Raw genomic sequence first — 24,082 nt, forward strand, 5'->3', positions numbered from 1 at the left:
GGCAAACGGTTCAGGTGAACTAGCTATTCGGTGTCACACCGAGTACGGTCGGCGCCAGCAGCAGTAGCAGCCACGGCAGCGGCACAATATTGTTGGTGAATATAAATCAAATTTTCCCCGGAGGCCATCACGAGGCAGCCTGCAGTGATCCAGCTGACCAGCAACCGTCATCAGGCCCTGTCCGGCGAGCGCGTTACATTAAGTTGCGTTGTGCCCTCTCTTGGCTGCGCTGATGTTGATGGGAATGTGACATGCAAACCTTGTGGGGCAATTTGTCACAACTGGCTGGCGGTGAAACTGCGATGATGCTGTTGTTTTCATCGTCGTATTTGAATTGAATATAGGATACCTATATAGGTCGACTTCTACGATCGGGTAGATGTTCCCTGTGGCGCTACTGATTGGATTGTTGATCGATATGCGTTACAGGACGGTGTTTATCTGATGGACATCGAAAGCGGTTCGAAAGCCACCATCCAACTGAGCACTTGACAAATTAGTGGAAACTGCTTGAGTACCGTTTCAAGTTTACTGCATAGCTATACAACCGGATGGCAATCGGAACTTAACAAAAAAATTGACAAAATCGCTTTTGGGCATCGAACGGTCAGTTCCAGCTTAACTTGTTGTTGAACCCCGCTAGAGGTTATCCAGCATATCGTGATAAAAAAAAACATTTTAGGTGAATTGGCGTTAATTTATCGTCATGTCAACCATATCATAAACGATTGATTGTTGCATACTGTCCAACTCGAATGGTGCTCCAGGCGATCCTTTGCCGTGATTTTGAAACAGCAGAGCCATTTTGGTATGGTCCTCAAGCAATTAGTCGTTGTGCGCGAGCACGCACCATTTGACAATGACCCGGGCGCTCTAAGCCGACGGCAAACCCCATTCGGACATGGTTTACAGTTATTTAATAATAACCGATTGTATCAACGAACTTTGTTTGGTCAATGCCAACGAACCGCCAGACCAGTAGTTGACATCGATTCAATTCACCGAATCGGTTCTTGCTCGTCCGTTACATATCGATTTGAGTAACTGTCCAGTAGTCCAAATCCGGAACAAAGAGCGCGCGCCACGGTGCAATTTTGCTGGCCACTGAATGGCCCATATTAGTTGCATAATTAACGAACCCCATCGACGGTAAGGATGATGGTTAATGAATTTTTAATCACGTTATTATTCCAAAAGCAACAATAGCCAAAAACGGTCCGGGCGGTATCAACGTCGATGATGAGGTGGTTGAAAGCTAATATCGGCCCGGCGGCGGTGCCAGTGTATGTAATATTAATTATTCAGTTAGGTGTTGAAAGGTTGGTTTTTTGTATACTGCTGAATGATTATTTTCGCTGAGATTGGTTTCATAACTCAACTAATTTCGGGAAAATATGACGATCACTTTGATGAATAGACTTTATTAGTTTTGGAGTCATGAGTACTGAATTAGTGAAACAATGCCAACCGTGCTCAAATATATTCACCGTTGTACTTTGGTATTCATATAATGGGTTGGGTTCTGGTAATTCTGGAATTTTAGAATTGGATTTTGAAACGTTAACGAAGCTCGTCAAACTCAGTAGAGGGAATCCCAAGATGGTGATCAATTAGATAATGTGGGTATTTTTTTCTTCGATCCACGAATGATAATCTGGGAATACCAGAACGTACGACAGTGGGCATTTAGTTACGAATTGTTTGTAAATTGGCATTCATGAATGCAAGACAGGGCAGAATACCAAGAAAGCTGAATATTCAAGAACTTGTAAGAGATATGGAAAATTATTGTTTAACTCAACATAAAGAGTTTAGTTTAGTTTAGCTTCATTATAGAAACTTTCAGCACCTGGCTGGTTCGTCTCTTTGGGAAAAGAGGGTAGGAGCGCCTGAAGGGAGCCCCCTATTTACAGAGTTTTGAAGGCTGGAGGTTCCAGTAGGGAACCCCCCTAGTTCCGAAATTTTTGTTTTACAGAGCTAAATACTGAGTTGTATCTAGTAGGTAGTCTTGGTTCATTGCAGTGGTTCGGTATTTTGAAGTTTTTTTTCGTATTGGGTACATTCATCACTGGGGCCTCCCTTAGCTCAGTCGGTAAAGGCGCAGCTATAAAGCAAGACCATGCTGGAGGTGGTTGGGTTCAATTCCCGGTCCGGTCTAGGAATTTTTCGGGTTGGAAAATTTCTTGACTTCCCTGGGCATAAAAGTATGATTGGACTTGCCACACAATGCAAAAATGGTACAGGCATCGAAAGCTCTCAATTAATAACTGTGGAAGTGCATCTAGAACACTAAGTTGAGAGCACGCAATAAGCTAAATATGCGATATGCAATAAGCTTGAAATGCGAAGAAGAAGAAGAAGACTATTACTTTGATATATTGTGATACATTCTCCGTTTTTATAATGCTTTATCAGTATGTCTTAACATTTTTTTTTGAAGCGACCGACATAAACTGACCAAAAGCATTTTCCCAGCCAGGTATTACATTTCGAATGAAATGTACTTCTTGACTGGGACCTGCATTTCATTTTAATATCCTATTAACTTCAAGTGATATGTACATTAGGGTGGCTCCACATAGCATTTTGACAGGAAACCTGGGGGCTCTTCCAAATAATACCGTATGCGTGATAATTTTTGCACCACTGAGCAATGTCAAAATTTAAAAAAATCTCAAAAATTTCGTTTTTTAATTTTTTTTTATTCATTCAAAGGGGGATGTTTCTCAGAGTCTTAAACTATTGAGTTTCCACTTGCTGCAATTACGGCCTCCACACGCTTTCGGAATGCACAACAGGTTCTAATAATGTAGTCTGGATCCATTTCTCTCCAGGTACGGGTCAATGTTTGTCTGAGGCTAGCTGTATTCCTTGGAGGCGAACCAGCCTAAGGCTGAAAGCCTCCTAAATAAAGCTAAATAATAATAATAATAATAGCTGTATTCGGGTGGCGTTTAGAACAGGCCTTGGCCTTCATGACGCGCCATATTGAGTAATCCAGCGTATTAAGATCTGGGCTGGATGGCGGCCACATATCCTTCGCCCAGAACAGAAGATGTTCCTGCAACCACTTCTGAGTGCAGTTCGAGGTGTGGCACCGAGCCCCATCTTGCTGAAATACAACATTTGGCTTCGGACCGTACTGTTCATTGATCCACGGAAGAACATACTTACTTAAAATCCCGATGTAGACCTCCGTGTTGACCTTGTAGCCTTCTGGGCTACATTTTTTGCCATCGGAAGCCACCAATCCAAACACGCTAGCAGGATGCTTGGTCAGATACACGTTCTTGCCCAAGCAACACATTTACATCATAATAAGTTGCTGCAACTAGATTGTGACTGCAATAAGTTACACACAAGTAGCCACAACTACTCAGTTACAAGTGTGCTGCTAGGGTGTGCTCGTCGGCCACGTCTTTTACCGGAAGAGAACTAATATACCGGTCCGTTCAGGAATTTGATACGGGATCGACGGTAAATATGCTCTCGTCGGTGAACAAAATTACCGGATTTTTTCGCTTAAGGAAGTTCAAGATTTTCTTGCATCGTTCGACTCGTAGCTTCCGGATGCGGCTGGTAATCATGTGAGTTTTTTCCGTGCCCTCGACTTCACCCCGCGATTTTCCTTTACGATCTTCCGTGCCGTAAAATCACTGATCACGTGTTCCTTTGCCATTTTCCTTATTGAACGCACTGGATTCACCCGAATCTTCCTTTTGATAGCAGCGATAACCACCGGTACCCGAGCTGACCTCGGACGACCTGTGGCCACCTAAAACCCTTTTGACGGTCCACCGGGACACTCCCACGGCGATTGAAATGTCTTTTTGCGACATTTGCGCGTGGGACAAATCACGAATACTTCGTCATGGTGCAACTGTCAAACTAAGTAAATCACTTTCTTTTATACACAGCCTACTACGGTATGTGCTATAGGTTATGTGCATGCAAAGAAAACCAAGGCATTGTATGCACAGGTGAAACGGGAACCTTATTTGTGCGATGGTACAAACATTATCACGCATATGGTAGCTTAGGGTCTCAGAAACAAACTTTTGTATGACAGCAACTCTGGGAAATGTTGCTTCGAGTTGCTAATTTGAGTTTTATGAAAAAAAAGTCCCATTTTCTCAGCTTATAACAAAAAATATTTGTAATTCTTTTAATTCTAGTGAAACCTAACCCATTCATTTTTTTTTTACAAATTCTTTAGGATCCAAAGAAAAATAAATGTCACGGGTTGTTTTGTGTCTAATTTTGGTGTTAAAATTTTCCTTATTCTCTAAAACAATGATTTTTTTGTACTAACAGGCATTTAATAATTGAAAGTGAGGTTCAAACATAACGCTAGTATCAATCTAATACAATAGTAAGATAGGAAATTTCACCACAAACAAGTTTGTAGCAGACAATTTGGTCCTATCTTAAAATCTCGCTGAGAAATTCACGATTTACTTAAGGAATAGGAAAATACATTTTTGCAAGTTTTTATAATTCTTCATATATTTACAGAACATAATAATCTTAATTATTATTTGTAGCTGATATACATAATAGATTACAGACGTTTTAATGCTATTATTTTGAAGTTTTCTGTTCTTAGCAAAGGCCAATATTACTTGATGTTTTTCAGCATCGGTAGTTGGATCGTGCTCATTCCAAGGGGTTGGTCACTCTACACAGTGTGCCAAAATCAAACTTGGGCACACCCGGGCAAAGCCATTGGTGCTGTTTGGCACCCATGGTTACAATTTGTATGATCTTTAAAATTACTGGCAACACTGAACTTTTTCTGCGCTTGCGTAGTGTCAAAATTTGTTATTGATGTTGCCACAATATAATAAAATTATTTTCAAAATAATCTTCAATCTCCACCAAGTCTCGCCATGGATTCTCAAAATCGTTACACCGTGCCAGCACCATATTTGACGCGTCCCTAATGATGACGCACTCGTCTAATCTTTATCGCATCTCGATTTTGACAAGATATTTTTTTAAACGTTGTTACATCAACATCCCTAGAGCACAGGAACTAATACTTGCAGAAGTAACATTTCAAAAATAATGATTGAAAATAGTCAAACATTATTGAGTGCGTCGATTTAGGAACCGCTTCGAATGTGGTGCCTCCACGGCACCCGTGATGGCAGTCGCATCCACATTTCCTCCCAGACGAAGAACAGCTGACATCGGTATCTTGACCTGATCAAGGTTTCCGGCCATGGCTACACGAACTAGCGATGCAGTTCCCACGGCTGCGGCTGCTTCCAATGCTGCTGCTGCTGCTGGTCCGTCTTTTTTGGTAAATTTTAGAGGAGATGGACCAGTAGAAGGATCAGCCGCAGCATTGGAAGCAGCCGCGGGAGTTGCATCGCTTATTCGTGTAGCCGTGGTTGACGCTGGAAATCTCGGTCCGGTCACGACAAGTGGTGCTTGAGATTTAATCGGAAAGTCAACAACCAAAGAAAAACTATCACCCATATTCTTATTTTCGTTCGAACCAAAACAAGAATATGGGTGTATGCCATCCGACCATTCGAACTGCTCGAATAAATCCATGGCGGTGGCTGCTACACCAACCATTCCATCGTCCAACGTATAATGTTGGAGGACCGTCTTGGCAAAATCTCAAATAGTTCAACAAATTATCTTTACTCTCTTGAGAACTCGACCAATCCGGAGGAGGAGCTTCCAATTTCAGCGGTAACATTCGCACTTGCGACGGGTGGCAGTCCTTGGTGGTGCATGCAGTCAGCAGTGGATCCTCGGACGGCATACGGGTGTCCATTCTACCATCTGGACCATGGCGGTGCCCTCGTTGGTCTTCAGGAACTTTATCCTGACCGAGATCCTGACAACATTTCCATATAGGCAGAACAGATTGAACAGCTTATCGGTGCTGGCTGTGTTGTTATTGAGTCCGTAGACCATCATCACTGCGCCCTGTTGCTGTGCCGGTTGAATGAAGTTGACTGGTCCGTTTCGGGTCAGCGGTGCGTCCTACATCTGTCCGACGTGTATTCCGGCCGGAGTTGGTTTCCAGTTTTCCGACGGATGATACTCGGGCGGTTCAAATCCGTTTTCTTCGCCGGCTCCTAGAAGGGCTGGTTGACTAATGATTGACGTTCGTTTTGCGGGGTCGGCATTCCGCCGAAGATGGAAGGATCGTTTAGCAACGGAACTCGTCCGTTGCAGGCATCCTTGGAGACGGATGCATCCAGTGTGTAGTCCCAACGGGAGTACGTGTCGTTTTTGAAAACATTGAAAAACAAAACAAAAACAAGAGCTGTTAAAATACCGGGTTGCCAAGCAAGGCATTATTCATAAGCAAATAAAAATCAGTTCAATGACTTCTTGGCACTGCCCGTACAGCTGCGGCACACTGAGGTACTCTGAGAAAAATTTTGGTGCAAAATAAGTGTGTAGAGTGACCACCCCTTGGCTCATTCAAATATACTGCCAATCCTATTGCTCGTTTTGCCTGGTCATTAATTACACATAAATTGTCGCATTTTTCTTTGATTTCCACGAATTCAAATTTGAAGCATCTTCTTCAAGTAAGAAATTAGGATTGACATTTAAAATCTTGAAAAATTGGATTGACTTGTTGCTCACAAAATCTCCGTTTAGGATTGAAGTTTTTCACTCTTGTTATGTTTTTGCCGTCACTTTGTTTTGAGAAGTTTTTGAGCATTTTCCTCTTCACTTTGATGTCGACCGTATCATCAAAAATGCCAACCAAATATTAATTTCTGACATGTACCACAAGTGACTTGTGAATTTTTTGCATGTGGACTGGCTGATTTCCCCATCATCGTAGCTCCTTAAACTTTCAACGAATTTCAAATCGTTTGATGGAGCAGACGTCGATGATGGCGCTTTATACCACCCTGTCAAGTATATCCGTACTACAAACAGTAGCAGATTAGTTTGGTGTTCCACATCCACAACAAATTGAGTTCGGAGGAGGTACATTTTAAGCCCATATATAGCTTTCGTCATCCATCTTGCGTGATGAAGCGCACCTGGCCGTCGAAACTTGGTGAATTATTTGTTTCCAATGCACATCAAAGCGAGTTGAAGAAGTTCGGCGTAGTCTTCCCCTTATGAACTTTTGACATAACATGTGCTTGAAAACTGAAACAAGATCCGCTTTCTCGGGTTCATTCACTGCTCCTGGGAGTTAAAGGAAAGGCAAATACATTAATACATACTGCAAGAAATAAGACAATTAGTCTGTACCTTCAGGAAACCCGGAGTAGTTGCTTGTATCCATCTTGTCTCACTCGTCTCGAAATAGTTTGAATAAACTGTTATCGGGTGACGATGTTCCTTGTTTGAAACATGCATTGTACGCTGCAGGGTTCGCATATCTTCCTGAAAGACGATGCTCTTCCCATATTGTTAGTGGAGCGTGTATGTCCGCAGACAAGATGCGTTGGTCGGGCCAGTTTGGGACGTCGACCCATTTATTAATCACACCTTTCACTGATCGGATGAATGGTTCTCTTCTATTTGCCCAATCCTGGGCCAGGCTTTAAAAGCTTTCGTGAACTATTTTCTCCGCTTACGATGCACAAGGTAATTCAAGATTTTATTACAGATTTGAATTAAAAATATGCAGAGTTCATAATGTTTCACCGTATGAACAGATTCTGTAATATTGTCGTCGAAATATTTTTTTAACTATTTTGATCTGTGTCTAAAAAATCCTATGAACTTCCATTAGGGTAGAGAACTACTTCGGCCTAATCGCCCATTTTGGGCCTATCGAGCAGACAAATTCAAATAAATCCATGATTTCAGAGTTAACATGTCGATTATGCGTTTGGTACGATACTTTAGTTAATAAGCTACCAAACGAAGTCAATGAGAACGCATGATATGAAGGTTTGCACCCATTATTCCCAAAAACAAAAGAAACGCTCCGACCGAATCAATTTTTATCTTCATTCGATAGGCCGAAGTGAATTCATTGGCGTTTCAATTGCGTTTCAATGCGTTAGGCCCAGTTTAGAATCCGTAGGCCGAGTTTGGCGTCAAGAAGTAGTGTTAGACTTTTGACCATATCTCAACGATTGGTTTCTCTTTATCAAATTTTACGGTACGTACGGAAAGTTAAATAAAATTGGAAGCCATCATTAATAATAACATTCCGTTTGATGCTAAACTGCGCTAGATTAAGAAAGACTAAGTGTAGGTTGTACTTAATAGGCCGGAAATGGGGTAGTTAACCCTACATGTGTGGTAAGAAACTTATACAGAGCATGTAAGAAATCCACGCTTGCATTTGCTTACACTATCACAGTGTTCAAGTGCTTGCTAATTTTTGTATGAATGGATAATTTTTGAATTACCTTCGTCCGCAACAACCGCCTTTAAAAACTGCCATCGTTGCCGTGGTTCAGGTTCTTTGCCTTTTACTTCCTATACCATCCAAAAAGGAACAAATGAAGAAGATCACCCAAAAATAAAAATTAAAACCGGTTCTCTCATTCCACGCACTTGACAACACGACAACAATGAAAGTCTGGCCGGCTATTTTTTGACATTGCCCGGTTCACACGATGCACGTGATGCACCATCGTTCTCGAGGGGTTTCCAAAAATAGCACGCCGGCAGGCAACCGGTTTCGACTTTCTGCATTATGCAATTGTTCGGAAGCTTTGCTCCTTCTATTGTCCGGAGCCCCCAGCCGGACCAAGTAAAAACAGAACAAGAAATAATTGCACACATTTGAACACACACGTACATGCGGGACACGTCTGGTTTCTTCTTCCAATCGATTCCGGTTTTTCCCGGATGGTGTACAGAAGTTGGCTAATTTTCCTACCCTACTATTATTCGATTTATTATTGCGGTCATAATCGTCGTAGCAATGCCGGCTAGCCACCTGCAGGGCAGGAGAGAGCGGACGTTGGTTGTGGATCCATTTAAAAATCAATACTTATGGCGCTCGCTGGGTCTTTACCGCTTTGATGCACGATAATCGGGTAATTGGTCAGAACATTGCCGGTTGAATCAGATTGCAAAGCGTGGGACCGAATTCACCTGGTGAAAGGTATTGGCGTACGTCATTGGACTGGTTGCAATGAATCGTAGAAGTTGGCATTGATGAAATAAGTTTGATCCAAATGGTTAAAATTGTTGAAATATTTCACCTCACTCGAAACAACCTCACCATGTGTCTCCATGGATTCAAATACAGTCGAATCGATCTCATGTGAACTTAGTGAAGCATTTAGACTCCTTTCAAACTTTTCAATTATGCAGTTACAATAGCTTCTCTAAACTAGCACGAAGCGGCGCCTAGAATGTTTTCGATTGCAGTCCAACCAGAACAGACCACCATCACGTAACTTTGTGCAACTGGCTGCCTACAAATGGGCAAAAGTTTTCGAATTTGATTGGAAACATTGTTTCACCGGCACCACCATCGGTGCAAAACGTTGTCAATTTGTATTCTGAACCATTGCCAGAATATTAGCAGCGCAGTAGAGATTGCGTTGGCGACAAGCGTCAGTAGGTATTACTAACAGCTGTCATTACAGTCACCACATGCTCCGTGCTGCTCCGTGTGCCATGGATGGTGTAGATCTCACGTTCTGATCAATCTCGCTGAAACACAAAACGATGCCATTCTCTAGGCACTAATTAGTTTATAATCACTGCCAGCCATCATCGTCGGAGTGCGCGATGCAATATTCGTCGGTAGGTGGCGTGAGCGTGAGAAGTGAGGCTAGGGAAGTGGTGGATTATTTTGATGGATCCTGTCAGCTGATGGCGACGACGGTGAGGACATTAACGAAATCGTGAAATAAAAGAACAGTGTGAATGAATTCTCATTTGCTAATTCAAATCCTCGGACGTGTAAACGATAGGGGCTTGACCCGTTCGTGGCTTGAATTAGCGATCATCAGATTTTAATGATCACATTTTTTTTTCAATAGCCGCTTTGGTTCCAGTTTCATTAATTAGCTGCAAATGGGCTGCTTTCCGCTGAATTCGAATCATGCGAAGCAGTTCTCACGTGTGTGCGGTTTCCTGTCCTTGCAGTGGAGATTGGCAAAGTTAAACATCAATGCCAAGGACGATCGTGCAGGATTATAAATGAAAGTAATGAGTATGCAGTCTACATTTGATATAGCCGGTTGAGAATGTTTCGTAATTTACAAATTCACAATGGGGAAGCTCAACGAACCGTGAAGCTAACGATTGCAAAGCCAAAACAAACCATAATTTCTCATCCACTTCTGCAAATACCATAAGAGAGAGAGAGATAGAGACGGTTGGTGCATCCCGAGCCAATAGCTTTCAGTGCACCCGAGAAGCTCTAATAGCAACTGCAAACCGTAAACAATGAATCACTCTCACTCTCCAACGTATCAACATCAACAACTGCGTGGTTCACCTGTTGATGCTGGCAGCGCGAGGTAGCAGTCAGTGATTGACGATCGTGCAGAGATTTCCGGAGTTTGACGAGAGCGGGAGAATTGGGCTACCACTGAGCAACGTAGCCGCATATTTTCACGATCCAGTGGTATTGAAAGCGAATTTTGTACGCATATGGGCGATGATGGCGGGGAAACACCTCGTCTATAGTAGCAGAAGCAGTTGTGTCTGCCACGCACGAGTTTGATTTTGCGTTCGTCACATCTCTCGTCAGAAGAGAGAGATCTATGGAGCAAACGATGCGTTGAGAGGCACAGATACTCTGCTCACTTAAGCACACAAAAAGTGCTGAGCGTTGGTGTGGGGGCCGTATGCATCCGATTGAAAACTGCCGCATTCTTCTCGCAATCGATTGGATTTTGACGATTTTTATTTAAACAAAAGAGCCATACCCTAATAAACAAATATTATAAACGAAAGGTAACCTCGATGGTAAAACTTTTCCACGAATAGTTTGGCTAATAACCCGAACACGTCATTAAGTTCTTTCTTAGGGCTATTTTTATTAGGGTAGGTAAATAAAAAATGCGAAATCCAAAAACTAATTACCTACTACCAGATAGTTTTGAATGATTTCAAATAAAAATCCATAATCTGAAAGTATTTTAAAGCTTAAAAATTGTAATTTCACGACTGTTTCAAGATATTCCACTGAACATTGTTCGCTGTATTCAATTGTAAAACATTTCTCAACCAAGTAACAATTTAGCAGCCTTTTGGCTGTCACACTGATTTATTGTTGGTTTATAATGGCAATAAACAATCTTTTCATTTTAAATACGGCATTTACAAGTACAACACATTCTTGGTCAGTAGTTCAGCATTTTGCTGTTTTAAAAACCTTTTAAAGTTTGACAATAAAGTCAAAACGGGTTTGGGTTTTAAAAAGAATTTAAAGCAGCACTCTATCCCTGTATAAAACTGCTCAGTTAGTCAATCATAAACCTGCTCGGTATTTTTGTATTGATGCCTCGAAAAAATAATCCACAAAGGTACTTTATCATTATAAAAGCAATTATAAAACCGTTCGGTTTCAAATGGAAACAAAAAGCATATATTGCTGATTTTTGGTGATTTTTTTCCCTACTGTTTACAAATTAAACTAATAATATGGATCCGCCTAGAGACAGACGAAAAATAAATCGATTAGAGCTTTTAAACGAAGAATCACAAGGAAATTCCAAAGGATAGTCGAATAATAATAATACTAGCGATAGTAGGAGGAATAATTGTAGCGATGCTGTCGACGGAAAGGAAAAGGACTCCAATTCCAGAACTTCCTGGAAGGCCCAGCAGCTCTGACTGAACCGGTCAACAATGACAGAACAGGTGACTGAGAAGAGTGAGCACGGCTCACGAAGCACTGGAAGCCGTCAAATTAGACGCTTAAAATTGTTGGGAATACCCTAAATAGTGTCAATGGCGTTTGCGACACGATCTGAAAAAACACAGACCAACCATCTCCAGAAATTGCATTTCTATTAATGATTCGAATAACATGCATCAGTGCCAAACTGAGACTGCGCCAAACTACCGACAGGAAACTTCAGAAGCTGTCAGCCAGCTGGAAACTGACTGCCTGGCTTCATTCGGCGAAAGGGTCAACTATTCCATAAAAATCCAAGCAAGCGCACAATAAATTCCTCTGATCATCCGGGAGGAGGGAAACTTTTTAGGAATGATTGAGCTTCCACCTGTTCCAAGTTATGCATATACACTTTCTGATTAACTGTTCCACTGGATGCTAATAGCCCTTATCGAGGATGCCACGCAACTTGTTGATCGGTACAATTTTTTTCCCTTGATTTGTTTTCCGTCGATCTTGTTTTCCGTGCCACCAATGCTACTGACGCCAGAGAGGCAGCTCCCACACCTGGACCCTACCTATCGACCCATCAACGGCTTTACTTCCCTTTACTTGGTGTAGTGGTAAGCGTGATTACATCTCACCCCAGCAGGCCAGGGTTCAATACCAGTCGGCGCCGCCGGGATGTTCTGAGGCATAACATCTCTGATCACGCCTTCCTTCGGATGGGAAGTAAAGCCGTTGGTCCCCGGTTCATGAGTTGATGGGTCGATAGGTAGGGTCCAGGTGTGGGAGCTGCCTTCCTGGCACGTCGGTAGCATTGGTGCTCAGCACGGAAAACAAGATCGACGGAAAAAACAAACCAAAGGAAAAAAAAAAAATTGCTTTTTCACAATTGACCTATGGAAAATCAATTTTTATGCCACCGTCATATTGCTATTATGTACTACATTTGTTTTTTCATCTACAATCTTCGTTATTCAAGATGTTTTTAAATGAAAATAACTTTAATCTCTTAAATTCATCAATGAGCAGTAATAGAGATTCCGAAAATCATTAAATTATCTCGGCTGGACGCATTTTTTAAAACTAGTTCGTTTATTTACTAGGCTCAGTCGTGTGTGACACTTTGCGGAGCCAAAATCAGTAATGTTTGAATTTACATTTTAAATAGCAGTAGTTCTAGGTTAGTATTGGGTACCAATTACTCATGGCGGGCTCGAGGTTAATGGGTAACAATTTCGATTGGATGGAGCTGGTAGGAAACTGGTTTCTGAAGCCTCCTTCAGATACTACTCTCGGATGGTTGACCAAATCCTGGCTGGGCAGGGGCAAGTAGCACAGGAACAGGAGGATAATGAGACTGGGATACAATGGCGGGAAATTGTTTGGAAAGGAGGGGATGGTCACATCAAATTCTAACATCAGACAAACAAAGGAATTCGTAGATCGCTTGCATGTAGGGAAGATCACGTGTTCCCAGTACATCTCTTACTTCACGGAAGGGTTGTCTACCTCGGGCCACTAGGGTATCCAATAGTCGTGCTCTGGAGGCGTCATTACCCGGGCAATACCAAACTGCGTGATCGATGTCATCATAACCGGTTCTGCACCTACATATCTGTCAACGAGGTTTATTCTATAGAGATGTGCGTCTAGCGAGTAGTGGTTGGACATAAGTCTTGACATCACTCGAATGAATCCCCGACTTACATCCAGACCTTTGAACCACGCTCTCGAAAAAACATTTGGAATAATGGAATGTAACCACCGCCCAAGAGAATTACTTGTCCAATCGTTTTTCCAACTTAAAAGAGAACTCTGACGTACTAATGGGACAAATTCATCGTGTGAAATTCTTCTATCATAAATCTCGCCTTGTTGTGCGCCCACCTTTGCGAGAGAGTCTGCCTTCTCATTGCCTGGGATTGAGCAATGTGAGGGGACCCATAAACAAGGTATTAGGGTATACGTCCCTAACCTCGGTCTAATATGCAGCCATCGATTACGTTTTTAATCATAACTCATCAATGAATTTACCTGCAAACGATATTCTACTGCTAAATGGTATGCTTAGATATGCTTATCATGTCGTTTGCTATCAGAAACCACGAAAAGTTGAAAAACTTACTTTTTTTAAGACAATAACTCACGAGGGAAATGTATGTAATATGGGTCTATTGTCCCCAAATTGGGTCTATTTATGGATGCAACTTCGTCCTATCTTGTTTGATCCTCAAAAAAACGCTCTTGGTAACGTTTTCTGATGTATTTTTTTTTATCACTATCACTGTTAACTTAATGCTCTTCATTCCTCAAAACATTTCTTAGAGAAAATTTTACGAAAACTACATTAAATCACTCAATTTAAAAATTAAAAATTAAAAATTTCGCTTATCGTCTTTTGACCGCAGAATATCTAAATCAGAACATTGTGATGTTCATTATACAGGTTTGGCAGAAAAAATCTCCCTTCCTGTTCGTTCCTTATCATCCAAATGCAAAACAACATTGTTGACGTTACTCTTATTGCTATATGCTGTCAAATGAATTTCATGGGCCATAGTTAGGAACATAGAAAAGAAATGTGTCCCTAAAGTTGGGTCCATGTTTTACTTGTGAAAACGTTGTTAAACAATTAAAATAAACATAAAATATTCAAACAGCAACTGTAAGTTTTACGTCTAGTGTGTATTATCAGGTAATTCCAATCAATAAATGCCATAATCAGGCCATTTGATGATCGTCAGTCAACCTTCCCATCTTAACCTTATAAGTCATGGCGGCTAAAAACTCCGAACATTGTGATATTCTCAACCAGTTTTATTACTTACGAGAGCTGAAAATGTATTGAAATGTTGTGATATAAATTGATTTGTGTGTGGTACACATTTATCAACCATCAGTGATCAATATTTTCCTTATTTTTTGTGTAATATTCCTTAATTAATTATTTATTTGCGTGATAGGCCGAATGAAAGGACTAGACCCACATTACATACCGTAACCCTATATATGATTTTACGACCAGCAAACTCATCTGCTCCCTTACCTTTGAAAGGAAATAAGATGAGTGCCTACATTGTTTCATCGACCGAATAGCCTCAATCGAACTGAGACTATCCGAGAAGATGAAGTAATGGTCTATGGGCATATCGGAAATCATCCCCAATGCGAAATTGATTGCTGCTAGCTCAGCAACATAAACGGAACAAGGTTCTTGAAGTTTCCGAAAGGCGGTTGAGTATTCATTGAAGACAGTGGATCCATCAATGCGTGGTCCATCAGTGAAAAATCTTCTATTGCAATTGACTCGTTGGTACTTTTCAGCAAAAATGCGGGGAATTGAGATAGGTCGAAGTTGATCTGGAACTCCTTGAATAGCCTGTTTCATGGAGAGATCATAGTCAATGGGGGAACTGTAGTTAGTAAAGCATACACGAGAGGGGTTATAGCAAGGAAGGCTAATATCCGATGACATATAATTGAGATAGATTCGCACGAATCTAGACTGGATGCTCAATTCGAGCATTTCTTCGAAGCTTTCAATCACAAGGTCGTTACTGACACTACATTTAATCAATATTTTTAATGAGAGCTCCCAGAAACGGTTCTGCAGGGGTTTTACTCCAGCTAGAACCTCTAGGCTCATATTGTGTGTTGAATGCATACAGCCAAGGGCAATACGTAAACAACGATATTGAGTACGTTCCAATTTGATAAGGTGGCTTTTTCTTGCCGAGAGGAAGCAAAAAGAGCCATACTCAAGGACTGAAAGAATCGTCGTTTTATATAGTTTAATGAGGTCTTCCGGGTGAGCACCCCACCATGTCCCGGAAATTGATCGTAGAAAGTTGATCCTTTGTCGACACTTTTGTTTCAAATTCGTTATGTGGGTACCTCAAGTGCATTTTGAATCAAACCAGACTCCAAGGTATTTGAAGGTTAAATATTGGGTAATGTCTCTGCCCAAAAGATTTAGACGCAGTTGGGCTGGAAACCGCTTCCTTGTAAACACTACCAATTCAGTTTTTTGCGGTGAAAACTCGATCCCTAAATTTCTTGCCCAGAAAGTCTTTGTCTTTGTCTTTGCAAGATTTTCGCACGTGGACCTCTCATGGAAACCACGGCATCGTCTGCAAGCTGTCTAAGCAGTTATCAATATCTTTGACATAGAAATTATAAAGTAAGGGACTTAAACATGAACCTTGGGGTAAGCCCATGTAGCTAATTCTAGAAGTTGTCAGTTGACCTAGATTGAAGGTCATTTGTTTTTCTGACAGTAAATTATACAAGCAATTATTCAAAATACCGGGTAATCCACTACAATATATAAGTAAGGGGTTTTGTCACCCGGTCCAAGTTTAAAAAAAAAACACGACAATGTTACACCACTCGAGGATAAAGACTAACTGATTTTTATTCCAAATTATTATAAGGTGAAACCTATCGAAAGCCCTATCTATCTGCTGAGTAAGAACTTATAGGAATGCGGTCGCCCAGTTGCTAATGCAAAGGCAACGAACTGCTGAGGTTGCTTCCGTCGCGTGGTCCTGGTCGGTGCCATCGATGGTTACCGGGTGAGAGTCTGCTGACGTGAGAATAACCGTGTGTGCATCCGTGCTACTTGGTGTTGCTGGGTAGTAAACTGCTGATGTTCGAGATTTGGTGGCTTGGGGTTGAACGTTCCGGCTGCTGGGCTAACTGATGTGCCGTCGTCGTCATCGGCGTTGTTGTTGTTGTTGTTGCTATGATCGTCGATGGCGATGAAGGTAATGATGATGTGTTGACGAAGCGATTGATGTTGGTAAGTGTAGTGTTGGGGATCCAGGAGGGTTCGATCTTAACTACTCCCCCTTTTGAAAACGGATCGTCCCGATTCGTTGGGTTGCATTCAGTTCCGCATTGTCGTTTCTTGGTTTTAGCGTCAGACTCCGTGGAGGTTCCTATGTTAAGAGATATTTGCTTCCGTCTCTTTGAAATCCAACAAAGGCCTGTAAAGATACTCAAGAGAAGACAAATGCTCGACATACTTATTGACGTGTATGTCTGAATCTTATGCTCTGTGGTTATTGTATCCATTTGGTGCCTGTTTCTGATGTGGATTTCTTCAATATTATTATGGATCTCCAGGGTCTGTTGATTGATATGTAAACCATCTAGCGACATGACAATGGTCGGTTCCGATTTATGCATTTCGGCATTGTAGTATTCGGTGCCGTTTATAACTATTGAACAATTGTGGAACTCTATTAAGTACGTACCAGATAAGTTCCGTTTTGTCAACCCGCAGTTTGAGTTGATTTCTATGTTATGAATATCCGTGATTACTATGTGGTTGTCAGTAATCCTTTTTATTGTTTGAGGTTGATGGCAGCTTGTAAACGTGCAGTTTCCTGATAATCCTTTTAGCAAATTTGAATAGCACGTATCTCCAGTGAAGTCGATGAGGTTATTCAGGTTGCATAGTCTCGTTTTCCCGATGTTTCGGCATTCTTCCCTGATGAAGTAAGTTCTGTTACCATTATGCAAAGCAACACTGGCTGGAAGTTTTAAAGTTTTGTTTGAAATTGGTAGGAGTTCTAACAGAAATTGAACATGGGTGGAGTTTTCTATCCTAGGAATTGAAACAATGAATATTAATTTTGAATTATTGTAGAATGCAGACAAATCTAAAAATTCGTATGTTTGTTCTATGCTGGTTGGTATAATGTTTTGTTTTTCTAGAATATCTGAAACAAATGCTAATTCTTCTACCGATAATATTTGTTTTGGAATAATATTTAATCTAGCTAGCTGAACTGATTCGAAAAGATTTTCTAAGTGGGACCTCAAATGGTCTAGATTGTAATTGATCTTCATGACTTCTCTTAGGATTTTAAAGTTTTTATCTGTGTTGTTTTCTAACCTTGCTGTTTTGATATTTTTTGTAATTTGGCTTTGTTGCTGATTCAAACGATTAATAATAGAATTGATTCGGTTCTGAAGTTGCAGGTTCATTTTAAATTGCTCGTTGTTTTCATTGATAAGCATCTTATTATTAATCTGCAAATCAGATATAGTTTTTGATATATGTTCTAAATCGTTGTGGTCCATATTCCCGGTGATTTCTTTTATTGCTGTTCCAAGCAGATTGAACAATCCTCTTCTTTGCCTTGACTTTGGTCGAAGATCATTAAAAATGCTTTGAACAGTATTGATTTTGTTTCCAGAATTTCAAATACATCTGTGAAGTTTGAAAAATTTCGTATTCCATGGATATTCATTAGCAGTTTTGTAAAAAATAGGATCATAGTTATTTAGCTATACTACATGAAAAAGTTTATGGTTTCCTATTTTTATAAGACTGCTGCCGGTTTCGATTGTAAGGAGGCCAGGGTTTTGTTTCAGGTTCTGGAAATGGATGGATTGTGGATGGGATAGTTGGATATACAGGAACGCAATGATTGTGGTTAAGAATATCCGAATTGGTATCATCTAAAAAGAGAAAATAGAGAGAGTTAGAATGTTGAAGAACTATTTCCGGATACGGCGAAGTTTTTCTTTGTGTAATCGTCGTTTTTTTGTATCTCTGTATGTGCGTCTTCTGTTATATTTAACTTGTATTTGCTGAAAACGGTCTTTAGTTTTAGATTTAATTCCTTGAATTTTATTGTATACCATTTCGCCGCGTTGTAGAGTCGGTAGTTTTTCTCGACTGTTGTTGTGGTACTTGTTTTGTTGGTCCTGTGTTTCTTTGAGTTTTAGTGCTGCTTCATCGTATAATTTGTCCCTTAGCTGGATCATGTTATCTATATTCAGAGGTCACTCTTCTCCAGTTTTGATTCCATAAGAGATTTCGCGGGGTTTAAGGTTGGTAGCTGTATGGATACTATTATTATAAAGAGTACATGCAATTAGAAATTTCTCTTTGTTTGATAATTCTCCGTATTTATGTTTGTTGGAATTGAAAATTTCAGTTATGGTGGAATGGAATCTTTCTACTTTTTCATTCATTTGGCTATGGTTTGAAGGGGTGAAATACTGCTGTATATTCAAATCTGAAAGCAATCGTCTTACTTCTATAGATTTTATGGCAGGTTCGTTGTCAGAGACAATCATTGAAGGGGGCCATACAGGGTGATGTATTTGAGAATCGCTTTGCGAACGTCAGGAATGGATCTAGACTTTATTGGAAGTAAGGTGCCAAATCTAGAGAATTTGTCAACCACGGAAAGGAAAATGTTGGGTTGGGCGTCTAAATATCTATATGAATAATTTCGAGGGGTTGTTTGGGAATCGGTGTTTCTCCGAGTTTAATTCTGTAGGGCTTCCTTTCGTACTTTGCCCTATTACACATTTCGCATAGAATTATAAATTTTCTAATTTTTTGTTTCATGTTTGGGAAAAAGAATCTTCTTCTTATTTCCTCAAGATTCTCGCGAATACCTCTATGAGCAGACTCATGAGTATCTTCTATTATTGAGTTTTGTTCCTCTGCGTCTGGTAAATCGATTAAAAGATTTTGAGAAATATAAATTTTAAATGTCTTACATCGACTGAAATAATTTTTGAAGACAATCTGTAAAGATTGTATTACTGATTCTGGGCATAAAATACAATTAGATCTTCTCGGGTCCATGTATTCCTTAAAAATTCGAATCAGTGATGGAACACCGAAAGTAACTTTCGTTATTGTCCGCCGATACACGCGAGGAAATATTTCCTCATACGTTTCGGATTCATTAGGATCGATTTTCAATATTATTTGGTTGTGAAAAAGGTTTATGGGTTTTTCGGTACATTGCATAAATTCGGAGTCATCAGTGTCAGCTGAGTGTACTGTGGCTCCGTCTGAGTCGGAATCATCTTCATTCAAGTTCAGTTCGTGAGATATTCTTGATAGAGCATCGGCAACAACATTTTGTTTGCCGGGTCTATGTTTTATTTCGAAATCATATTCTAAAAGCTGTAGACGCCATTTTACGAGCTTTGTATTTGGAGTTTTGAGGTTTAGCGCGTATGTTAGCGGTTGATGGTCAGTGTACAACGTAAAACGTCTACCAAAAAGATAGGGTCTGAAATATTGTGTTGACCACACGATTGCCAATAGCTCTTTTTCTATGGCTGAATATCGTTCCTCTGTTTTTGTTAATGTTCGGGACGCATACGCTACCGGCCTATCTTGTCCTATAGGTCCTTGAGACAGTACGGCTCCCAAAGCAAAATTGCTGGCATCCGTAGTCAATACAAACGGTTTCTAAAAATCCGGGTATTGTAGGATGTCACTATGTGTCAAAAGGTTTTTACATGTGTTGAATGTTTTTAAAAATTGTGGTGTATGTTCGACATTCTCGCCTTTTCTAAGTTGGGCGGTAAGGGGTTTCGTGATTTTTGCAAAGTCACGAACGAAGCGCCTGTAATATCCCAAAATACCAAGAAAGCCTCTGAGTTCTTTCTGATTCTTTGGAATAGGCCAGCTTTGTATTTGCTTGGATTTGGCTTAACGCCATTATCCGTAACAATATGGCCTAGAAAAGTGACTTCTTTTTTCAAAAATTCGCTTTTATCTAGCTGTATTTTAAGATTTACCTTTTCTAATGCAGTGTAAATTTTTGTCAAATTTTCAATGTGTTCTTGAAGGGAGACCGAGAAAATGATGATATCGTCCATATAGACGAGACAACATTTCCCGATAAATTCGCGAAGTACGTTATCCATTACCCGCTGAAAGGTCGCTGGCGCGTTTTTCAGTCCGAATGGCATCCATAAATATTCGTACAAGCCATGTTCTACAGAAAAGGCTGTTTTTTGAACATCATTTGCATGGACTTCAATCTGGTGGAAGCCAGATGCAAGATCCAAAGTTGTGAAATATTGGAATTTTCCAAGTTTGTCCAATATTTCCGTAATATTTGGGAGTGGGTACTTGTCGTCTATAGTTTTCTCATTGAGCTTCCTATAGTCTACGACCAAGCGCCATTTTTGTTGTCCTGAAGCATCCAATTTCTTTGGCACAATCCATATTGGAGAGCACCAAGGAGATGTGCTGGGACGGATTATACCTTGTGAAAGCATTTTGGTTATTTGTTTCTGTACTTCTTCCTTGTGACAGTAAGGGTACCTGTAGCTTTTCGAATGAACTAGGAGTTCATTATTGGTTTCGATTCGGTGCTTAAGATCGTCACCTTCCAAATAGAATACGCTAGGAAATTTAGAAATTAAATTAATTAATTTCCGTTTCTCCTCTGCGTTTAGGTGATCTATACTAAGTTGACTTCTCAATCTCGCGTCGATCGATGTATTTTCGAAAACATAGTCTGGTTCGTACTTGGGTACGTTGCCAACGATTTCAAAATTATTAAGTTCTGAAAAAATAAGTCTTTGAGGACTAATTTTGACAGGGACCTCATAGCAGTTCTTCAAAAGCACTGTAGCTTCATTGTTTTCAGCTGTGTAGAGTCCTGGGAGAACCATCACTTCTTCCGTCAGAGGAAGTGGATATTCAACATGAAAATCACCGTTAGATACATTAGTTTTTAGAAGTAGTGGGATTTCTTCGTAAGCATTCAAATTCACATTGAAAGTGTCTGGATACTTTCGATGCATTTGAAATGAAAATTCAGGAAATTTAAGGACGTTTGATGAGGTCAAAATTTCGGCTTTGAGATCTCTAAGAGATTCATAACCTATTAACCCGTCAAAATATGAATGAAAGTTTAGTATGTTAAAGGTTAAAGTAGAAGAATTTTCTTGAAATATGTTTAAATCAATGTATTATCGATGCTGTGTTTTCTATCTATGTTCTTTTCTTTAGTTGGAACACCGCTCGTCAAAAACTGCAGACATCATTCACCTCTACTGTTGACGCTTGCAATCGATCCTGAGAAACGCTTCCAAGACCACGCCGGAACCGTCTTCTACAACTTTCACAAAGGAGACTTCGAGCGAATAAATAACTTTCTCGCTAATGTGGATTGGAATGCGACACTAGACTCCGGGGATGCGAATCTGGCTGCCTCGACCATGTGTGGTATCATATTTATTCTACGCTATCGATCAGTTTGTGCCTAAAAAACTACGGTGTAAACCTGCCAAACCCGCCTGGTCGAACTCTGATCTTAAGCATCTGAAAAAGGTGAAAAGGGCTGCACTGAGGAAACACAGTAAATATCACACAGATTCTACGAAGGCTAATTACGTCCGCGCCAACAACGAGTACAGAGATCTCAATGCAAGCTTGTACAACGCACATCAGTCTCACTTGCAGAGTCGTCTCAAAGCTAATCCTAAGGAATTCTGGCGATATGTGAACGAGCAACGGAAAGAAACGGGATTGCCGTCCAATATGACTGATGGCGTTACTGATGCCAACTCCGTCGCAGATATCGCCAATATGTTTCGCACACAATTCAGCAGCATTTTTTTCAGACGAAGTTCTTGATGCTCAGGAAATTGCTGCTGCCACGAGTAATGTCCCTCGTACGTCGGTGTTTGGTTCTCCTTTCACCATCCACAGCGACATGGTGATTTCAGCCGGGAAACAGATGAAAACATCAACAGGATCTGGTCCAGATGGCATTGCCTCATTAGTACTGAAACGTTGCTTATACACTCTTTCAGAGCCCTTAGCTAAGGTCTTCAACTTGTCAATGACCTTCGGAGTTTTTCCAAAATGTTGGAAGGATTCGTTTGTTTTCCCTGTTCACAAAAAAGGATGCAAGCAGACTGTCGCCAATTATCGCGGAATAGCTGCATTGAGTGCTATCTCCAAACTATTCGAGCTAATTGTCCTGGAAAAGTTGGTTCAAGACTGCTCGTACAGTATTTCTCAGGATCAACACGACTTCATGCCTAAGCGCTCGACGACGACTAATCTAACTGTTTTTACATCGTTCATTATTCGTGAGATTGAACGTGGCCATCAAGTTGACGCCATATACACCGACCTCTCTGCAGCTTTCGATAGAGTGAACCATGAAATTACCATCTCTAAATATGACAAAATAGGTGTTCATGGGAGTCTACTTACCTGGCTTCGGTCCTATCTGACTGGCAGATCTATGTCTGTTAAGATCGGTGACTACGCTTCTCCACCCTTCATTGTTACATCTGGTGGTCCTCAAGGCAGCCACCTGGGGCAATTGCTTTTCCTGTTGTATATGAACGACGTGAACTTGATCCTCAAATGCCTTAAACTCTCGTACGCCGACGACATGAAGCTCTACTACGTAATAAAAGGGCCTCAAGACGCTCATTTCCTCCACCAAGAACTTGAAGTCTTTGATGATTGGTGCCGGATAAACAGGATGTCTTTAAATGTGTCCAAGTGCTCGGTCATCTCCTTTGGCCGTAAACGGGCGATGCATTTCCACGATTACACCTTAAGAGGAATAAGCTTGAAACGCGAATCGACTGTCAAGGATCACATTGCTTATGTTGTATCTAAAGCTTCATCGCAGCTAGGATTTTTATTCCGTTTCGCCAAAAGCTTCAAGGACGTGTATTGCCTGAAGGCTTTATACTGTTCCCTGGTTCGACCTATACTGGAATACTCTGCCGTTGTTTGGTCGCCATTCTATCAGAATGCCATCCATAGAATTGAAGCTGTTCAGCGAAAATTTATTCGCTTTGCGTTGCGACACCTTCGTTGGCGCGACCCGCGTAACTTGCCGAGCTATGAAAGTCGCTGTAACCTCATCGACCTGGAGCTCTTGGAAGGAAGGCGTAATGTGGCGAAGGCTTGTTTCGTTGCGGATCTTCTGCAAGGGAACGTCGACTGCTCCACACTTCTCAGTCTTCTTGACATCAACACTCAACGACGGGACCTCCGGCTGCATGCGTTCTTCAACAACCGGCGTTCGAGGACCAACTATGGCGTACACGAACCAATGTTGAGTATGTGCCGCGTTTTCAATAGTTGTTATTATGTGTTCGATTTTAATGTGTCCCGCGAGAAAAATAAGCGTAGCTTTAAGATATGTTTGCGTTAATTTTGTGTTTGAAGCAGTTTTGATGTTTAGATATAGAAAATTGTCATTAGGGTAACTATTTTATCTGTTGACAAGTAGAAATAAATAAATAAATACCAGAACACAACTTTTGACGTCACCTGGATTGATTTTTCCAGGGTTTATATAGTTTTTGTTGGCACCAGTGTCAATCAAAAACTTAAGCTCCCCTAATTGCGTATTTACTTTGATGTACGGTAAAAAGTTATTGTTGCCTATGTGTTTGCGTTCTCTTCGCAATCCACATGAAAATTTAAATTATCGGTTTCGAGTTCCGATGTCTCGACAGTATTGACATCATGCGAATGATTCTGTTCAACAAGGTTATTTT

At 40.8% G+C, this 24,082-nt stretch overlaps 2 protein-coding genes across 2 annotated transcripts in view; one reads left to right on the forward strand and one right to left on the reverse strand.

The window, feature by feature from the left end:
* The window catches only part of mtd (mustard), a 509,755-nt gene that overhangs the window by 105,045 nt on the left and 380,628 nt on the right, over positions 1 to 24,082 (forward strand). The gene's annotated exons all lie outside the window — the stretch shown is intronic.
* Positions 16,147 to 18,170, reverse strand: LOC135712347 (uncharacterized). Its single transcript, XM_065235322.1, has one exon. It carries the CDS (start codon positions 17,855 to 17,857, stop codon positions 16,385 to 16,387), a length of 1,473 nt encoding a protein of 490 aa, XP_065091394.1. The 5' UTR covers positions 17,858 to 18,170; the 3' UTR covers positions 16,147 to 16,384.

Source organism: Ochlerotatus camptorhynchus, unplaced genomic scaffold (assembly GCF_037179485.1).
Source record: "Ochlerotatus camptorhynchus isolate MF236.1 unplaced genomic scaffold, CSIRO-AGI_Acam_v1.1 ptg000472l, whole genome shotgun sequence".
Lineage (NCBI taxonomy): Eukaryota > Metazoa > Arthropoda > Insecta > Diptera > Culicidae > Ochlerotatus > Ochlerotatus camptorhynchus.

Bases quoted from the DNA above. Each gene is read 5' to 3' on its own strand.
- LOC135712347 (XM_065235322.1), bottom strand. From the start codon at position 17,857: ATGGACCACAACGATTTAGAACATATATCAAAAACTATATCTGATTTG.